The following is a 17,217-nucleotide window of genomic DNA, read 5'->3' as shown; positions in this document are numbered from 1 at the left end:
TCATTTTAATTTTATAAATGTATCTGCTGCCTGGTCATTTTTCTTCCTGGGGGAGGGGGTTCCTTAAGGTACTATTCGAAATCTTACGTTGGGTTCAGAAGAAAGGTAAGCACAAATAGTGCAAAACTTCCCCATCTAGAGAAAGTCTTAGCATCAGTGCTAGCTTTGGGTATGCTCTCACTCATAATCAATGTGTTTGCAGATACACATTTTTAACATATTTTAAAAATCAAAGTGACACATACATGTAGCTTTTTAAGAACTCAACGGTACTCACAGCCTTATGGTAAGTGTAACATCCCTTTGAACCTCAAAATCTCCCAGGCCTGCCCCCCTGTGATGCATACTCCAGACTTTTCCAGCTTTAGACCTCTACTGCCAAATCTCTTTTACCTTTCATGTCATCAAAGTAGCTATTAAAATTTGATAAGCAATAGAATGGGATACAAAATGACATGCCAGAATAACATTAAAAAAATCTCTACTGCATAATAGACACTGGAATGAAGATTAGATGTTGGTTAGCCCCGGTAATACTCAAGTAAGAACATGTTGGCATTCTGCCTTGGAAGGACGCTACCCTATGGATGAAATATACAGGTGAAGATATGAAAAAGGAAAAAAATCAACATATTACAAGAGAAAAATTCAGGTAGTGAAACATAAGCGTGAATCTGCTTTGGAACCATTACGCCAGGTTTCTGCATTTCCTAAAGGTTGGAGAACTACTTTTGCCTCAAAGCAGATGAGAGAACAGACGGTGTGCCGAACATCGAGGCCCTACACTCCTGAATTCTTATTCTTGCTAGAAAAAAATACGAACAGGTATATGAAAGTCTACAAAAAAAAAAAAAAGACAAAATCAGGGGAATAAAGAATATAATCCTAAATAAGATACTGGAATTTTAAAAATTATTTGTATTAAACAGTGGTTTTCCACTTGAGCTACACATTAGAATTATCTGTTTTAGAACCACTACAATCCAAGACACAATCAGGGATTTTAATTCGATTAGTCTGGCATAGGCCCAGACATCACCATTTTTTAAGGTTTCCCAAATGTTCTAGTCATGCAGCTGGCGTCATAAACCACACATATTCAAGGAAGACAGCCTCTTAACCTCATGTGCCTTCACTGTGAGTTCCTTTCACCTAATGGTGGTGAAGGCTTTTTCTCCTTCATTCACTCTCATATGTTCTCAAGCATGTCTGTAAAGATGCTTGGTAGAGGGGGATGGGGATGGGTGAAATAGGTGAAGGGGATTAAGAGGCACAGACTTCCAAGTATGAAATAAATAAGTCACAGGGATGAAGAGTACGGCATGGGGCATATAGCCGATAATATTGTAATAACTTTGTGTGATGACAGAGGGTAACTACACTTACAGTGAGCATTTTCCATTGTATAGAACAGTTGAATCACTATGTTGTACACCTGAAACTAATATAAGACTCTATGTCAACCATATTTCAATTAAAATTTTAAAAATTAAAAATTAAAAAAAATGCTTGGTTAGAGCCAAGTTTCAATCTGTGCCCCAAGAACAGAATTTATTACTACGCAAGGCTAAGACCTAACAGGGACAGGTATTGTTAGTTCTGTGTTAATAAACAAGTGCTCAATAAGCAGGGCAAGTCATTTAACCTCTTCTTTGCTACATTATTTCTTAAAATATCTTGAAAATATAAATATAAAAATAATTTTTTCCACAATAGCCAAAAGGTGAAAATAACCCAAATGTCCAACAACAGATAAATGGATAAACAAAACGTCGTACAAACACACAATGGAATATTCAGTCACAGAAAGGTATGAAATTCTGACCCAAAAGGAAAAGTACTGTGTAATACCACTTACATGAAATATCTGGAATATGCAAATTTACAGAGACAAAAGGTGGATTAAAGGTCACCAGGGGCTGGCGGGGAGGGACGGGGATGAGAAGTTATCGTTTAATGGGTACGGAGTTTCCTGCTTGGAGCCATGGAAAAGTTCTGCAGATAGGTAGTAGTAATGACTGTACAATATTGTGAAGTAATCGGTGCCACTTAAAATGGTTAACGTGGTAAATTTTATGTTACATATATTTTACCAACATAAAAAAAATTGAGAATAGCGGAAAAAGGGAAGAAGAGAAGGAGGGAAGGAAGGAAAGAAGGCAGTCAAGCAGGCAAGCCAAATATACAACTACAAAAACTAAATCTTGGAAATTTCCTGTTAGTATATGCTACAAAAGGGGCTCAAGGCAAAGGTGATACCAATGGAATGAAAACTTGTGTATGAATTCATCCGCGAGAAGCTGGAGGAGGGTCAGTAATGTATCCTCCAGACTGACAAGGTACTTTAGTACTGAAAAACGAAGCAAGTCACTCGGTACCATTTACACTGAGTTTTATGCAGGGTAACTTACAGACGGGGGCAATGGGCGGGCGGGTGAGGCAGGAGGCGGATCCAGACACTACACAACTATTCTCTGTCCCCATTCTTCACCCCTTCTCCCCAGCTATGCTGACCTTAAACCCCAGGTTTATGGAGTGAGGGGCATGGTGGTGAGGCCACAAGGCAGTTATCTAAAGTGGTACCAGCTGTGAGCCAGAGGGAAGAACAAGAAGGAAGGCCAAAGATGGAGTCTATGCGGTCAGCACTCCTACATTAACCCAGGAAAGCCAACTGCCAAATGGAATCTGGTACATTCCTGAGGACATAGCCAGACATGACAAGAGGCTGCCTTTTCCATTTTGCACACCATACTTACTGGATGCTTAAGGGTACAGAGTTCATACAGAATGCATCCCAAGGACCAGATGTCACTGGAAGCATAAAGAAGCAACGTAATGACAAATGGGTTATGAGTGAATATGTGGAATATAAAAAAAAAAAAAATGAAATATTACCTTTAATAAGAATAGGTGTCATAAGTAATTCCTAGCTATTACAATAAAACATATGATAAAATAATAAAAAAAAATGAAACAAACTATATGGTAAGTTTGGTCTAACACTTAGATATTTACTAACAGGAATGTTCACAATACAACTCTCTGTTCCCCAGCCCCTACCCTCCCAAATCAGGGTGGTTCCGGTATGATTTCAGCAGCATGTGGTACAAGAGGGTGTATCTGTGGACTCAGACTAGCATAGTTGGAAGGACTTTAGAAGTCATGCAGTGCAGCTCCCACTCAGACCTGTGTACAGCCCCAGGCCCTGATGAACAGCGCTCAACCTCGGGTGGGGCCCACGCCCCTGCTGGCTGGCTCTGTGGGCTGGCCGTCTTCCTTATCAGAAGCTAAAATGTGTCTCTTGGGAACCCTCACCACCCCGTGTTAGCTCCACATACCTAAACAAAGAGAATAAGCCTACTCATCCCTCCACAAACAGTTCTTCAAAAATCAGAAAACTGACTTCTCTAGTTTGCTCCACACGCCCACCCTTCTGCATACGAAGCATCCCCTTTTCCTCCATCGCTCTCACCGCCTGGTTGCCATGCCCCAGACCTTTTCTATGTGATGTTCTTTGCATTTTAACTAATGGCTTTAAGTAACCGTTTCCCCCAACTTTTTATTTTTTTTTAATTTCAAACCTACAGAAAAGTAAATGCCCGCATGCTCTTTCTTAGACTCCCCAATGTTAACATTTGCCACGTTTGTAGGCTATTACCCTCTTCCATATAAATCTGAACCTCTTATAAAAAAGACTGCAGACAGCAAAGCCTTCACCCCTAAACATGTCGGCATGTATCTCCTAAGAACAAGGAACACTCTCCCTCATAAACACAAAACCATGATCACGTCCAAGAAATGTAACCTTAATTCAGTACTATTATTGAATATTTGTCCAAACTCCAATTTCCCCAATTGTCCCCATAAGTTCCTGGACAGCTGTTCTATTCCCAATTCACTCAATTTTACTCTTAAAGGAACCTATTCAGTATGGATTATCATGCCTTTCCAGAAATCAACTTGACAAAAGGTAACAAGAGCCTTGAGGTGTTTCTACTTCTAGGAATTCATGCCAGGAATGTGTAGAAAATAATGACCTATATTTAGGCACAACAGGTATATTAATTACAATACTGTTTGTGATGCTGAAAATTGGAAATATATCATTAGATCAACAACACTATTTATGAAGAGTTTAAATGCATAGTGAAATGAATATGATATAATGTAAAGTAAAAAAAAAGCAGGAAGCCAAGATGCATATAGAGTACATAAACTAGGTTTGGGGGGGAAGTGAATGGATGGAAAAAACACCAAAATGTTATTAATAGCAGGGAAAAAGTGACAGTCATATCCTTTCTTATATATCTCTCTACTGCCAAAATTCTCCCTGCTCATCCACTCCATCAATGGGCACGTATTACTTGTATTCAGAAAAATATTATTTTTTAAACCATAAGGCCTTAATATTCTCTCCTTATATTTAATTAACCTATCGGTTAAGTGCTCATTATCCAGTCCTGTAATGTTAACTCATTGACATAACCCAGTGGTCCCCGAATTCTGCTGCACATTGGAATCATTTGGGGATCCTGGAAATTACCGATGCCTACTTCCCACTCCCAGACATTCTGATGTATAGGGCAGAGCTGTAACCTGTGCCTTGGGATTTTCAAAAGTGGGAGCAGCAGAGTGTGAGAAGCAGTGTTATCATTCACACTGTCCCTAGACGTGACTAGCCTTTCCTTCAGCATTTACCTTTGGCTCCTTTCAGCTCTGATTAAAACAGTTGGGAAACTGTGACTTTCATTTAGAAGCCTGGGCATTCTACATTGCTTTCAAATATGTAATTTTAAAGATCAAACTTCATTTGAAGGCTGCAGTGCCTGTCGCCAAGCAGTCATGCTTGCATCGAATTAAATACATTACTTACCTTTTATTGTTATAAGGCATGTTTTCCCAAATTTCTGGGGGCACATAATAAGGTGTTCCCACATATGTACAAGCAAACGCCATAGGACTGAAACCATAAAAAGGCAAAGAATGATTATAGAGCATTCCTGAAGAATGGAGGTTTTGATTGCTACAGAACAGAAGTACATACCTGGAGAGAAGACGGGCAGATCCAAAATCTCCCAGTTTTACTCTTCCATTTTGGGTGAGGAAGATATTCTGCGTTAAAAAAGAAGACCTCAGATTATGTCTTCCATCATTCACACATAAGGCAGAGATTTCCGGAGAAGCTGTCTTTCAAAGCCCACTGATGACAGAGATTAAGGGGAGAGATGCTGACAGCTGAGTCCCTGAGTGGAACACAAAAGACAAGATACCCTCTTGACAGCTACATATTCCCCTGCTTGGAAATTCAGGATCCCTGCTTAGAAATCAAACAAGTGAGCTTAAGATTGTATCAGCAGAGCCTGATGGACCGCCTGGGAGCCTGTGTCAGCATGATGCCTCCATGTGGCTGGTCTAGGTCTTGACCATTTTCCATCAGAGATCATATGATCACAGTAAGCAGTCGCAAAGAGAGTGTGGATCATATTAACATATACTACTAAAGAGACTTAATGATCTTTTTCAGGTAGTACCTTATCTGGCTTGTATAAATATTAGGATGACAAATATTTCTAAGCTAAATAAAAATGTCCCAGAAGGAAACAGAATAACACAGAAAAAAGACTGAGTGGAACAGTTTTTGTTTCTGTTTTTGCTTTTAGGCCCCACAAGGTATTCCACTTACCTTGGACTTGATATCTCTGTGTAACACACGTTTCTTGTGAATGTGATTTACTCCAAGGCACATTTGTGTAAACCAATTAAGTATCTGGAAGGAAAAAGGAGGCAATAATTGCAGGAATGCAATAACTGGTTCATGTTAACCCCAAATCCTAAAGAATCGTCTCTAGGCCTTAGTTCACCTGGGTTTTCCATAATGTAAATACAGAACTCCTAAAAATTACATAGTTCAACTAAGATTCAATGTTGCCTGGAGAAATTCAGAAAAACCGTGAAGCCCATGTTTCATCATCTTATGTATGATCTAAATAACAACTTAGTTCAATAAAACTCTCGCTATGGTTTTCTTGAATTCAACCAAATAAAAGTATTTCTTAAATATGTATATAAAGATAGTTCATCACTAAGGAATAAATACACTACTCCTTTTTGTAATCATTATGTCAGATTTTCATTTACTTTGTCAGAATGCTCATATGTTAACATTAAAGGATTTCATTCTATTGTCAACAATCCTGTGAGGTCAGCATTTTCTGCTCATAAATCCCTAGTCAATAGTACTCAGAATCTCCAGGTGCCTAGGAAGCCTATGTTTAAACGTCAAACTGATTTCTTTTTTTTTTCTTTTTTTAATTTTTAAAAAATAAAATGTTTTTTAAATGTTTATTTTTGAGAGAGAGACAGAGTGAGACTGGGGGGAAGGGCAGAGAGACAGAAGGAGACACAGAATCCAAAGCAGGCTCCAGGCTCTGAGCTGTCAGCACAGAGCCTGACATGGGGCTCAAACTCACCAGCTGTGAGATCATGACCTGAGCGGAAGTCAGATGCTTAACCGACTGAGCCACCAAGGCGCCCCGATTTTTTTTCTTTTTTGCTATGGAGATTCATTCCTTTGAAGTCAAGGCTGACTTCCTTCTCTGGAACCCATATTTTTAATACCACAACTTCTAAATGAAAAATGTTTATACCAATATACTTTCATAACATGCATTGTTCCCTAAATCAAACTAAATCTCATTAAGGTTGTTTATTTAAATATTTTCCTTCGTCAATTCATTTCAATAGTATTTAATACACAAGTTTTCATTAAAAAGGCAGGAAGTACTAGACTTAAGGGAATGTGCTAATCTGTAAGAGAATGTGCTAATCTGTAAAAGGAAAAAGAGTGAGAATACATACTCTCAAGAAAAAGGAATTTACGCTTCATTCTTGGGATGATCCTGTAATGCAAAATAAATCCATCCACCTTCTGAAATTTCAATATAACACAATTGTGAATTTTAAATATATAGGGCAATATATGAATCAGACAATTTTGAAATTCTTCTAAACACATAAGTTTTATTCCTTGATATTTTATAAACAAGGGTGCCTGGGAAGCTCAGTCTGTTGAGCATCCAACTCTTGATTTCAGCTCAGGTCTTGATTTCGGTTGTGGCTTCAAGCCCTGTGTTGGCCTCTGCGATGAGTGTGGAGCCTGCCAAAGATTCTCTCTCTCTTTCTCTGCCCCTCCCTTGCTTGCACTCTCCCTCTTTAAAATTAAAAAAAAAAAAATTTTAATGTTGATATTTTATCAACATATCTATTTAACTTCCTAAAGATATCTCAGGCAGCCAGATCTTGAACACAAAGCTGTAGCACTGATAATGGAAATGAGTTGTTTCTAACAAGTGTGAATCTAACAAGTGTATCAGGTAATCACAGGTACAATGCCTTTATTTGAACTTCTACAAATTTTACAAGGAAAGTTTGCTTCCAAACCTTGAGAGAAACTATATAAGTCAGTCTCTTACCATATCTTCAGGAAACAACTTTCCTTTCTGATGCTTAATCTTTTGCATGAGGTCCCCTCCGTCACAATACTCCATCACAATATACAGGTGTCCCTCAGCTAAAACAAGAAGAAGACTCTTTAGGAAAGCCTGGTGGCCACAAATCAAATTCTACATTGCATGTATTTGGGGGAATTCATATTTACCTTCAAATGATTCTTTAAAGGCAACAATATTGGGGTGTTTCATTTTGGCTAACAGAACAGCCTCCTTCCTAGAATTCCGTGTACCAGAGAAAGACTAGAAAAAGATTTTAAACAGCATGAATGTAATACTTCATTTTAAAATAGATAGCTTTACAACAATACAGTATACAGTTGACCTCTGAACCACATGGGGGTCAGGGGCAATGGCCCCCGTGCAATTGAAAATCCACATGTGATATGTGACTCCCCAAAAATGTAGCTACTAATAGCCTTGCCAATAACATGCACAGTCAGTTATCACACATGTTGTATGTTTTATGTATTATATACTGTATTCTTACAATAAAGCTAAAGAAAAGAAAATGTTATTAAGAAAATCACAAGGGAGAAAAAATACATTTATACTACTATACTGCGTTTATCAAAAAAATACTCATATAAGTGGACCCATGCAGTTCAAACCTGAGTTGTTCAAGGGTCAGGTGTGCTTTGTATACTTCAATGCTAGATGCAGTTTTAAAGCACTGCACTTTGACCCAACTTATGTTTATCAAACTCTTAAGAGAAAATGTGGTGATTTTTTTAATTATGGCTGTATTATGCTTAAGCTGACCCCTTATATCCTTACAAGCATAGAATATAAACCAGTTTTAATACAGTCTAAGAGGGGTGCTTGGGTGGCTCCGTCGGTTAAGGGTCTGACTTCTGCTCAGGTCATGACCTCACAGTTGATGGGTTCAAGTCCTCCTAGGGCTCTATGCTGACGGCACAGAGGCCTGGGGCCTGCTTCGGATTCTGTGTCTCCCACTCTCTCTGCCCCTCCCCGACTTGCCCTCGTTCTGTCTCTCTCTCTCTGTCAAAAATAAATAAAAACATGAGAGACATGTGGGGGAGGGGCAGAGAGAGAGGGAGACACAGAATCCGAAGCAGGCTCCAGGCTCTAAGCTGGCAGCACAGAGCCCAACGTGGGGCTCGAACCCACAAACTGTGAGATCATGACCTGAGCCAAAGTCGGAGGCTCAACTGACTGAACCACCCAGGTGCCCCTAAAACATTTTTTTTAACATGAGCCTGAGCATAAATTTTTGGGGGAGCCAAGATGCCATTAACAATAGTTATCCTTAAAGAAAATCTGGGGCTGTCATGTTTTACTGTCTGCATTATGTTTCCAAACCACTGGCCCAGATGAAAAAGGAGACTGATGCGTTACTGTGGTAAGGATGGAAGGAGATGATTTACAAAAGAAGCTTCCAAAGCTGTTTGTCCCCTCACTTATTCTCCGAGGACGAAATCCTGAATGACTTATCTTTCAATTAAGAAACTGCCATTGACTACATACTAGCATAAGGGTTCTCAGAGCAGCACCGCCACCATCTGGGAACTCCTTAAAAATGCAAATTCACAGGCCCACCTGGACCTACTCAACCAGAAGGGGGGGCAGCCATCTGTGTTTTCACCTCCAGATGACTCTGAAGCCCAGCTGAGAATCACTAAACGAGGTCAAGGATGCAGTGGGGAAATACAATTCTGAGAATTTTATTAAAATGTATTTTTAAAAACTTGATCAAGACATTATCAAGCTGCCTCCATGGCACATTCTTTTCTATGACACATTGTTTCTATGACAACTATGATAAACACTGATAAGTCAGCACCTTCCTCATCTTACAAGGAAATAAAACCCAAAACTGAGCCACAGAATACGTTCCCTGAGACCAAAGGCTGGCACTTTAGGTTTTTGCTCTTCATGGCATTTTTATGCTCCATTTTCATTAATATGACACCTGAGCTGCTGTTGGCAAAGATTCTTACCCTCTTAGGTACGCAAAATTGGAAATTATTACAAATTATTCCTTGAGATAAAAGCAACAGCAATTGCCTCCTGGACTATTTTTCTCCCTTATTGTTAATTACAATATCCAAAAATTCATATAAAATATATCAAGACATGCTAGCTCAGTCAAAAGAGCATCTGACACTTGATCTTGGGGTCATGAGTTTGAGCCCCGCGTTGGGTGTAGACATTTAATAAGTTGTATTAAGTAAATGCAACTTAAAATATATATATGTATATATATGTATATATCATATATATGATATATACATATATATGCATATATCATATATATGACGTATGCATATATATGCATATATATGTATATATCATATATATATGATATACAGATATATCAAGACCTTGTAAAGCTAATGAATAAACTCATTACATCTTTTGCTCACAAAAGCAATTCCATGTTAAATCTCAAGAACTTATTTCCCTGGCCAAATTGCATGTACACTTTCGACATGAGCTAATTGCTTCAGGAGGTACCTTGGGAAGCCTTATTTCCTTCATGGCAAACGTCTGATTACTGTTCTCTTGCTGAACCAAAAGGGCTCTGCCGAAGGAGCCCTCTCCAATTACTCTTAGGACCAAGTAGCCATCCATGCTGGGGCACCCCACAGCCCTCCTCCACTCGCACAGTCACCACAGCCTCTCCCAACCTGTATTCAAAAACAGAAATTTTGACAATTAAATGTATTTTCAAAAGGCAGAATCAATTCGAAGTAGCTCTAATCACCCTAATAGGACGACAGCAATTTATTCCTTGTCTACCGCTGAACAGGTAGACACTGAACACTCACGCCAGCTTTTATAATCCCGAATAAAAACCCCATTTACAGGGGCACCTGGGTGGCTCAGGCAGCTAAGCAACTTGATTTCGGTTCCAGTCATGATCTCACAGTTCCTGAGTTCGAGCCCTGCATGGAGCCCCACACTGGGCTCCACACCGACAGCATGCTTGGGATTCTCTCTCTCCCTCTCTCTCTGTTCCTCCTTCAATCATGCTTGCTCTCTCTAAATAAATAAATAAATAAATAAATAAATAAATAAATAAATAAACTTTAAAGATACATTTACAGAACTGTACTGCATTTATCAAAACATCCATACATAAGTGAACTTGAGCAGTTCAAACTCGTGTTGTTCAAGGGTCAAGTGTGGTTTGTATACTTCAGTGCTAGATGCAGTTTTACAGCACTGCACTTTGGTCTCTCATGGTCCCTGCCATCGCACGTGCCCCAAAGCAGAGACCTCCGACCTCAACAAATGCAGGGTGGTGAGTCTCACAGAGTTACGCTGGCACACGGCAGAAATATCCAGAGGAGTTAGGAAAATGGTATTTAACTGAAGTCTGAAGGATGAATGAAAGTTGGCCAGGAAAAGAGAGAAGAGTGATGTAGGCAGAGGGGCTGGCATATGTTAAGAGCAAAAGAGACTGTTCAGTTCAAGGAAGTGAAAGAACTGTAACAGGCTGGTGAGGCAGACAGGGCCTTGTATGAAAGCTACTGTACGTCAAGCTCAGGTGGCTGGATTTTCTCTTTGGGGTAATGAATGTGCTGTCTCTGAAGGATTTTAATCGAGAGCATATTAGAAAACTCACTCACTCTGGCTGCAGAGCGAATGGATCGCAGAGGGGAGGGGGCCTGAGGGCTGGAGTGGGACTCCAACAAAAAAGGCAAAAAAATGATGATGGAGTAGAAGAGGGTGGTGGCAATGGCGATGAAGAAACAAGAAGGAAATATGTAGAAAGAATTGGCAAGGGTTTTAGCAGTACATTTATGGGGAACAAGCTGGGAGAAGGGGACAAGGTAGACTCCCAGGTTTCTGGTATAAACTGGGTGAATGACATCATTCCCTGAAAGAAAGGAAAACCACAATGGTGGTGGTGGTGCTGTGTGTACGTGTGTGTGTCTGTGTGTGTGTTTCTGGCAGTGAGAGTGTGGCAGGGGCGGGGAAAGGCATGGTGAAGGGAGACATGTTCATTTTAGGACATGTTGAGTTGGAGATGCCTGGGATTAAGAAAGATAAGTAGTGGGGCAGCTGGGTGGCTCAGTCAGTTAAGCCTCTGATTTAGGTCAAGATCTCTCAGCTGGTGAGTTCGAGCCCCGAGTGGGGCTCTGTGTTGAGCTGTCAGCCTGTTTCAGATTCTGTGTCTCCCTCCCTCTATGCCCCTCCCTCTCTCTCTGCCCCTCCCTCGCTCGCTCCGTCTCTCTCTCTCTCTCTCAAAATTAAATAAACATTAAAAAAAGAAGAAGAAGAAGAAGAGACACGCAGAGCCTTTGAACTTCAGTGTCTCTTTCTGTTATTTCTAGGATGAAGCAGCTAGCTGGATGGATCACAGGTAAAGGAGAAAGAATACAAAGTTCCTAACACTCTGCCTGGTACAGAGGAGACCCTGGATAAATGGCAGCTGTTATTATTATTATTACAATTTTAGAAAGATGATGCAATTTTTTTCACTGTAGGAAAAAAAAACTCACTAGAATGAATTACCTTAGCTTTTAGAAAGCTTACTTGTAGTTTTGTTTTTGTTTTAAAATCACACCACAAAGAATTATGAGGCACGGAGAGCACCGTAGGTAAAGCAAAACTCACAAACCAAAACCTACATAGTACAGGGACCTGTAAAATGCCATTTGTATTCATGCGTGTCATAGAAGGGCCAGGAAACTAGAAATTTCTGCATATTGACTAACTTAGATGCATTGTGTTCAAAACCAATTCTTTTCAGGAACAGTCAGGTTTTCAGTATATTCAGGGATCTGAAAGAAAACAAGTTCTTTGCCATATTCTAATTGACTCTTGGTACTACCCGATTTAACAAGGAGGCCAAGTTTTCCCATGTTCCTATTCTTTTATTCTTCAGGGTCTTTATTTTATGTAATGGACAGTAACCGATGAGGAAGGGCAACCACTGATTTTTCTTAACTGAAAACCAGCATTTATTTGGTCCTTTCTGCCCATATTTGCCCATTACTCAATATTAACACCCATATTTTGGTAAAAGACCTGTGTATACTCTGAGCGTCACAAAGTCCCTTTGCATGCCTCTCCCAATCAAAAACTAGTAAAAGTGATTTGCAAATGGCCAGAAATGGGAGCACGGGTGCAAAACCTTGGCGTTCAAGTTTAGAAGGGGTCGCGTGCGGTGACCGCACCATGCGGGAGGCCAGCCGCGCCCAAATCCTTCCTCCGGGAGAATCCGTGCCACCTCGCAGTCCTCCACCTGCACCTGCGGTGCACCTGCGCGGCGCCGGGCGCCCAAAGGACCCAAGGCTGCGAGGGAGAGGGGGGAGGGGACCTGCGGGCGAGCGGCCCAGGCCCGGGGCGGAGCTGGGGTGTGGATCCTCGAGCGCCGAGAGCCGGTCTCCCGCTCGCCCCCGCCGCGCGAGGGCATCGCCCGCTCCAGGGGCCCCAGGCCGCCACTGCGGTCGCGCTCATTCTTCCAGAGTCTCCGTGCCTGGCGGCAGCACCGCTTACCAGCTTCCCCGGCGACCCGAGCCGGCTTCTGCGTCTGCGCGTTTCCGCTGGGCGGGCCCAGCAGGTCGTCTCTCGGGTTGCCGGTGATGGAAGGTCCCCGGGTTGGGCGGGAGGCGCTGTTATCGGAGTAGCCGGGCCTACTAAGGGCGCGTTTTAAAAGTTGTTCATCCACGTTGCTCTAGAACAATGCCAGTAACATTGAGGGGAAAGCATATTCCAGCAACGTGAGGTTTGCCTCCAATTTAAGCGAACAGCTCATGTAGACCAGTTTCTTGGGCCCAGCATTCCCCTTACTAGCTGAGTGACATTGGGCAAGTGTGGAGAGGGAAACAGTCCCCCCACCCCCCATGCCCATATCCTTCTCCATGGAAGTTGTGGATGTTAGGTTCCATGGTAAAGGCAGTTAAGATTGCAGGTGAAATTAAGGTTGCTAACCAACTAAGTCTAAAATATGGAGATGACTGGATTCTCCAGGCAGGCCCAGTGTGATCACAAGGGCCCCTGCAAGTGGAAGAGAGGGGCAGAGTAGTGGTCAGAGAGGTCTGAAGATGCAGGTCGGGGCCATCAGCCAAGGGATGCAGGAGGACTCAAGAAGCTGGAAAAGGCCAGGAAACAAATTGCCCCCTTGAACTTCCAGAAGAAACACAATCCTGTCTATACTTTGTTTTTAGTGCAGTGAGGTCTAATCCAGACTTCTGACTTGCAGAAGAGAATACATTTGTGTTGTTTTAAGCCACTGTGTGGTGATTTGTTATAAGGGCAAGTCTAGAAAACTCATACAGCAAGTCATTAAACCTCTCTGTGTATGAGTATAGGACCTGCCTCATAGGAGTAGTGTGAAAATCAAAATGGGTGTACGGTAAAACCTTGGATTGCAAGTAACTTGTTCTGTGAGTGTTCTGCAAGACGAGCAAACATTTCTAATAAATTTTAACTTGATAAAGGAGCTAAGTCTTGTAATACGAGTAGTACGTGATGGTGAAAGTCACATGATCACAACTGAGCCAAAGATTCTTCCCTCTCTCTCTCTCTCTCTCTGGGATTGTGGGTGATGTCTCCCATGCTCCGATGCTGGGTCTCAGGCCATTGTGTTTGGCAGAAATCAGTGATTTTTCAGAATGTTGGAACTGGCACTGGTGTATTTTTTGTCACTTCAAAGCACCAATGGACACTCCTTTGCTTTTCCATACAAGAGTAACCTTAGGAACACTTTGCTTCATTCTAGGTCATTGGATAGGTTCCTTGTTAAAGCTGCACAAAAAAAGATTCCATTGAGCCAAGAGACAGCCGTGATTCTGTTAGTGATATTGAAAATCGTCCTACACAATAACCCTCCTCTCTTGTTGTCTCCCCACATCAGCCATGAAGGTTTTCAAAGGTAGGTGCAGTTAATTTTTCTTTATATTTTGTATTTTCTTTATTATTTTGTATTATATTACAATCTTGTTATCATTAAAATTTTTTTTTATTTTTTTATTTTTTTGAAAGAGAAACAGAGCGTGAGCGGGGGAGGAGCAGAGAGAGAGAGGAAGACACAGACTCCGAATTAGGCTCCAGGCTCTGAGCTGTCAGCACAGAGCCCAAAGCGGGGCTTGAACTCATGAACGGCGAGATCATGACCTGAGCCAAAGTCAGATGGTTAACCAACTGAGCCACCCAGGTCCCCCAGTATTGTTATCATTTTTACATGAATATTTTTGGGTTGTGGAAAGAAACCATCTGAGTTTCCATGATTTCTTATGGGAAATTCGTTTTGATATACAAGTGCTTTGGATTACAAGCATGTTTCTGGAACGAATTATGCTTGCAAACAAAGATTTCACTGTATTAGAATATATACATATTAGAACAACTTCTGTCTGTACTTGTCTGTGCTGAACGTGTTCACCATAATATGGCAGCGTTAATATGCTATCATTCTATAACGTAGAGATAAGAGCAGGGTCTCTGGAGTATAATGTTCTTTCTGAATGGTCAACATTTGCAACATCTGCATTGGTTGGTTTCAATTAAAGAAACAAAAACAAAACTACTGTACAGGTCTATGCCCAGAATGCTACTAGTTTCCATGAACTAATTAATGCCCATGCTGCTCAAGCCACAGGCACAGACCTCACCACTTTATATTCATGACAGTGCTGGGGCAAAAGTCATAAAACCGCCCAACTCTTTTCTTTCTTGCCCTGTGTCATGAAAAGGACTCTTTTATCTTGTTCCATGAATGTATTAGTTTTCTAGGGCTGCCCTAACAAAAACAAAGTGTCACAAACTGAGTGGCTTAAACCACAAAAGTGTATCCTGTTACAGTTCTGGAGCCTACGTGTCCAAAATAAAGGTGTCAGCAGGATTCTTGCTGAGGACTCAGAGAGGGACCTGTTCTGGGCCTCTCTGGCTTGTAAAATGCTGTCTCTTCCCTGTGTCTTCACATCACCTTCCCAGTCATATTAGACTAGGAGCCAACCCTAGTCCAGTCTTATCTCAATTACATCTGCAATGACCCTATTTCCAAATAAGGTCACATTCTGAAGTCCTGGGGGCTAAAACTCCAACATAACTTTTTTGGTGTGATATAATTCAACCTGTAACAAGCAGCAAGCAGAGACTAGTGAGCATGGGGAAGAGGAAATAGAACAGATATGACCCCTTTTCTCTATAGCTGTTGCCAAACTATGGCTCCCAGGCAGGGGACTTCTGAACTGGGTAGTGATTGGAAATAAAATATTGCTATAGGTAACATATACAAGGTACTAGGCATTGTTTTAAGTGAATCAATACATGTGAAGTGTTTAGAATAGGACTAGATAATGGTAAGTGTCAGCTATCAACTCATTTTAATCTCCAAAACACCCCTAAAGGTACAATTATTATCTCTGGAGCACAGAGAGGTTTTTTGTCTCAGGTCCCATAGCTAGTAAGTGGTAAAACTGGAATTAGAACCCCAGCGGTATGGTATGACTCAAGTCTGATTCTTATTTGGAGACAGAGCATACATACACACACGCAAGCAGGGAGGGACAGAGAGAGAGAGAGAGAGACAGTGAAAGAGAGAGAGAATTCCAAACAGGCTCTGCACTGTCAGCACAGAGCCTGATGCGGGGCTCAAACTCACGAACTGTGAGATCATGACCGGAGCTGAAATCAAGAGTCAGACGCTTAATCAACTGAGCCACCCGGGTGCCCCTCAAGTCTGATTCTTAACCATGACCCTTCAGTGTTAGATGTTGCTTGCAGCCGTAAACAGTGTCAAAAGCTGAGTTACAAAGTTCCCATGTAGTCTTAATGTTACATTGATCTAGGTCAATGAAAAATTCCTTATGACTTAGTAAATTAGAGAAAAAGCAAGTTGTAAAACCATACATGAAGTATGGTACCATTTATGAACAAAGCAAAACAAAACCTACAAAATCCACACATACACATATGTGTCTATAGGTGTACAAGTCTGTGTATATGTTAAATACACAGAAAAAATTTGGAAGGTTACTAATACTAGCAACACTTAAGAAGGGTGGTGTGGGGCACCTGGGTGGCTCAGTTGGTTAAGCGTCTGGCTTCCCCTCAGATCATGATCTCACGGTTCCTGGGTTCAGTTTGGGTCCCGCATCAGGCTCTTCACTGACATCTCAGAGCCTGGGGCCTGCTTCGGATTCTTTGTCTCCCTCTTTCTGCCCCTCCCCTGCGCGCACCCTGTCTCTCTCAAAATAAACAATTTTTTTAAAAATTAAAAAAAAAAAAAAAAAGGAGTCTCTGTCTGCTTTGTAGTTACTTCAATCATTCTGTTTACTGGTGACCTTTGCTCCCCAACCTTCATTTGGTCACTCAGTGCCTCATATTTACATATTTCAGGTATAACTACATAGAAAAGACTGACTCTCAGTCCTGATTCCAAATACCTATGGAAAGGAACCTGACAGTCCAGATTGGGTCAGGTACCCATTCTGGTTAATCAACCAGGGGGACAGCCAGATAATACATAGCACAAAAATGACAAAGGGAATGATCTCCACTTTACCCCTTAGAAAGATGAAATTCAACTGAGTAACTTCTCCATGATCACATAACTTTTAGGGGAAGGTAGGAGCTGAGATTTTGAATGTAGATCCATTGGACTTTAAAGCTTATGCACCATATATCATATGCTTGGAGATATTTATCTTGGAACAAACTGAGATCAGCCATGATAACTGTCCTTGAGCACCTGAAAAGGAGCAATTACCTACGTCTGGAAAGGTTAGCA

At 41.2% G+C, this 17,217-nt stretch overlaps 1 protein-coding gene across 8 annotated transcripts in view; it reads right to left on the bottom strand.

Annotated features, from left to right (window-relative positions):
• The window catches only part of NEK3 (NIMA related kinase 3), a 25,019-nt gene extending 11,967 nt beyond the window's left edge, over positions 1-13,052 (bottom strand). For 4 of the 8 annotated variants that reach the window (XM_053214820.1, XM_027064758.2, XM_053214825.1 and 1 more), the window contains exons 1-8: positions 12,981-13,052; positions 9,987-10,159; positions 7,658-7,751; positions 7,473-7,570; positions 5,684-5,767; positions 5,045-5,112; positions 4,874-4,960; positions 2,757-2,811 (exon numbers count right to left, since the gene is read on the bottom strand). In XM_053214820.1, the coding sequence (XP_053070795.1) occupies positions 2,757-2,811; positions 4,874-4,960; positions 5,045-5,112; positions 5,684-5,767; positions 7,473-7,570; positions 7,658-7,751; positions 9,987-10,103 (603 nt within the window). In that variant the 5' untranslated portion in view covers positions 10,104-10,159; positions 12,981-13,052. The other 4 variants (XM_015069667.3, XM_015069668.3, XM_053214806.1 and 1 more) reach the window with 4 other exon arrangements.
• Between the last annotated feature and the right edge of the window lie 4,165 nt (positions 13,053-17,217).

The sequence above is a fragment of the Acinonyx jubatus genome, chromosome A1 (genome assembly GCF_027475565.1).
Source record: "Acinonyx jubatus isolate Ajub_Pintada_27869175 chromosome A1, VMU_Ajub_asm_v1.0, whole genome shotgun sequence".
Lineage (NCBI taxonomy): Eukaryota > Metazoa > Chordata > Mammalia > Carnivora > Felidae > Acinonyx > Acinonyx jubatus.
Note: the sequence above shows the minus strand (reverse complement) of the source record. Positions and strands in the feature narration are given on the sequence as shown.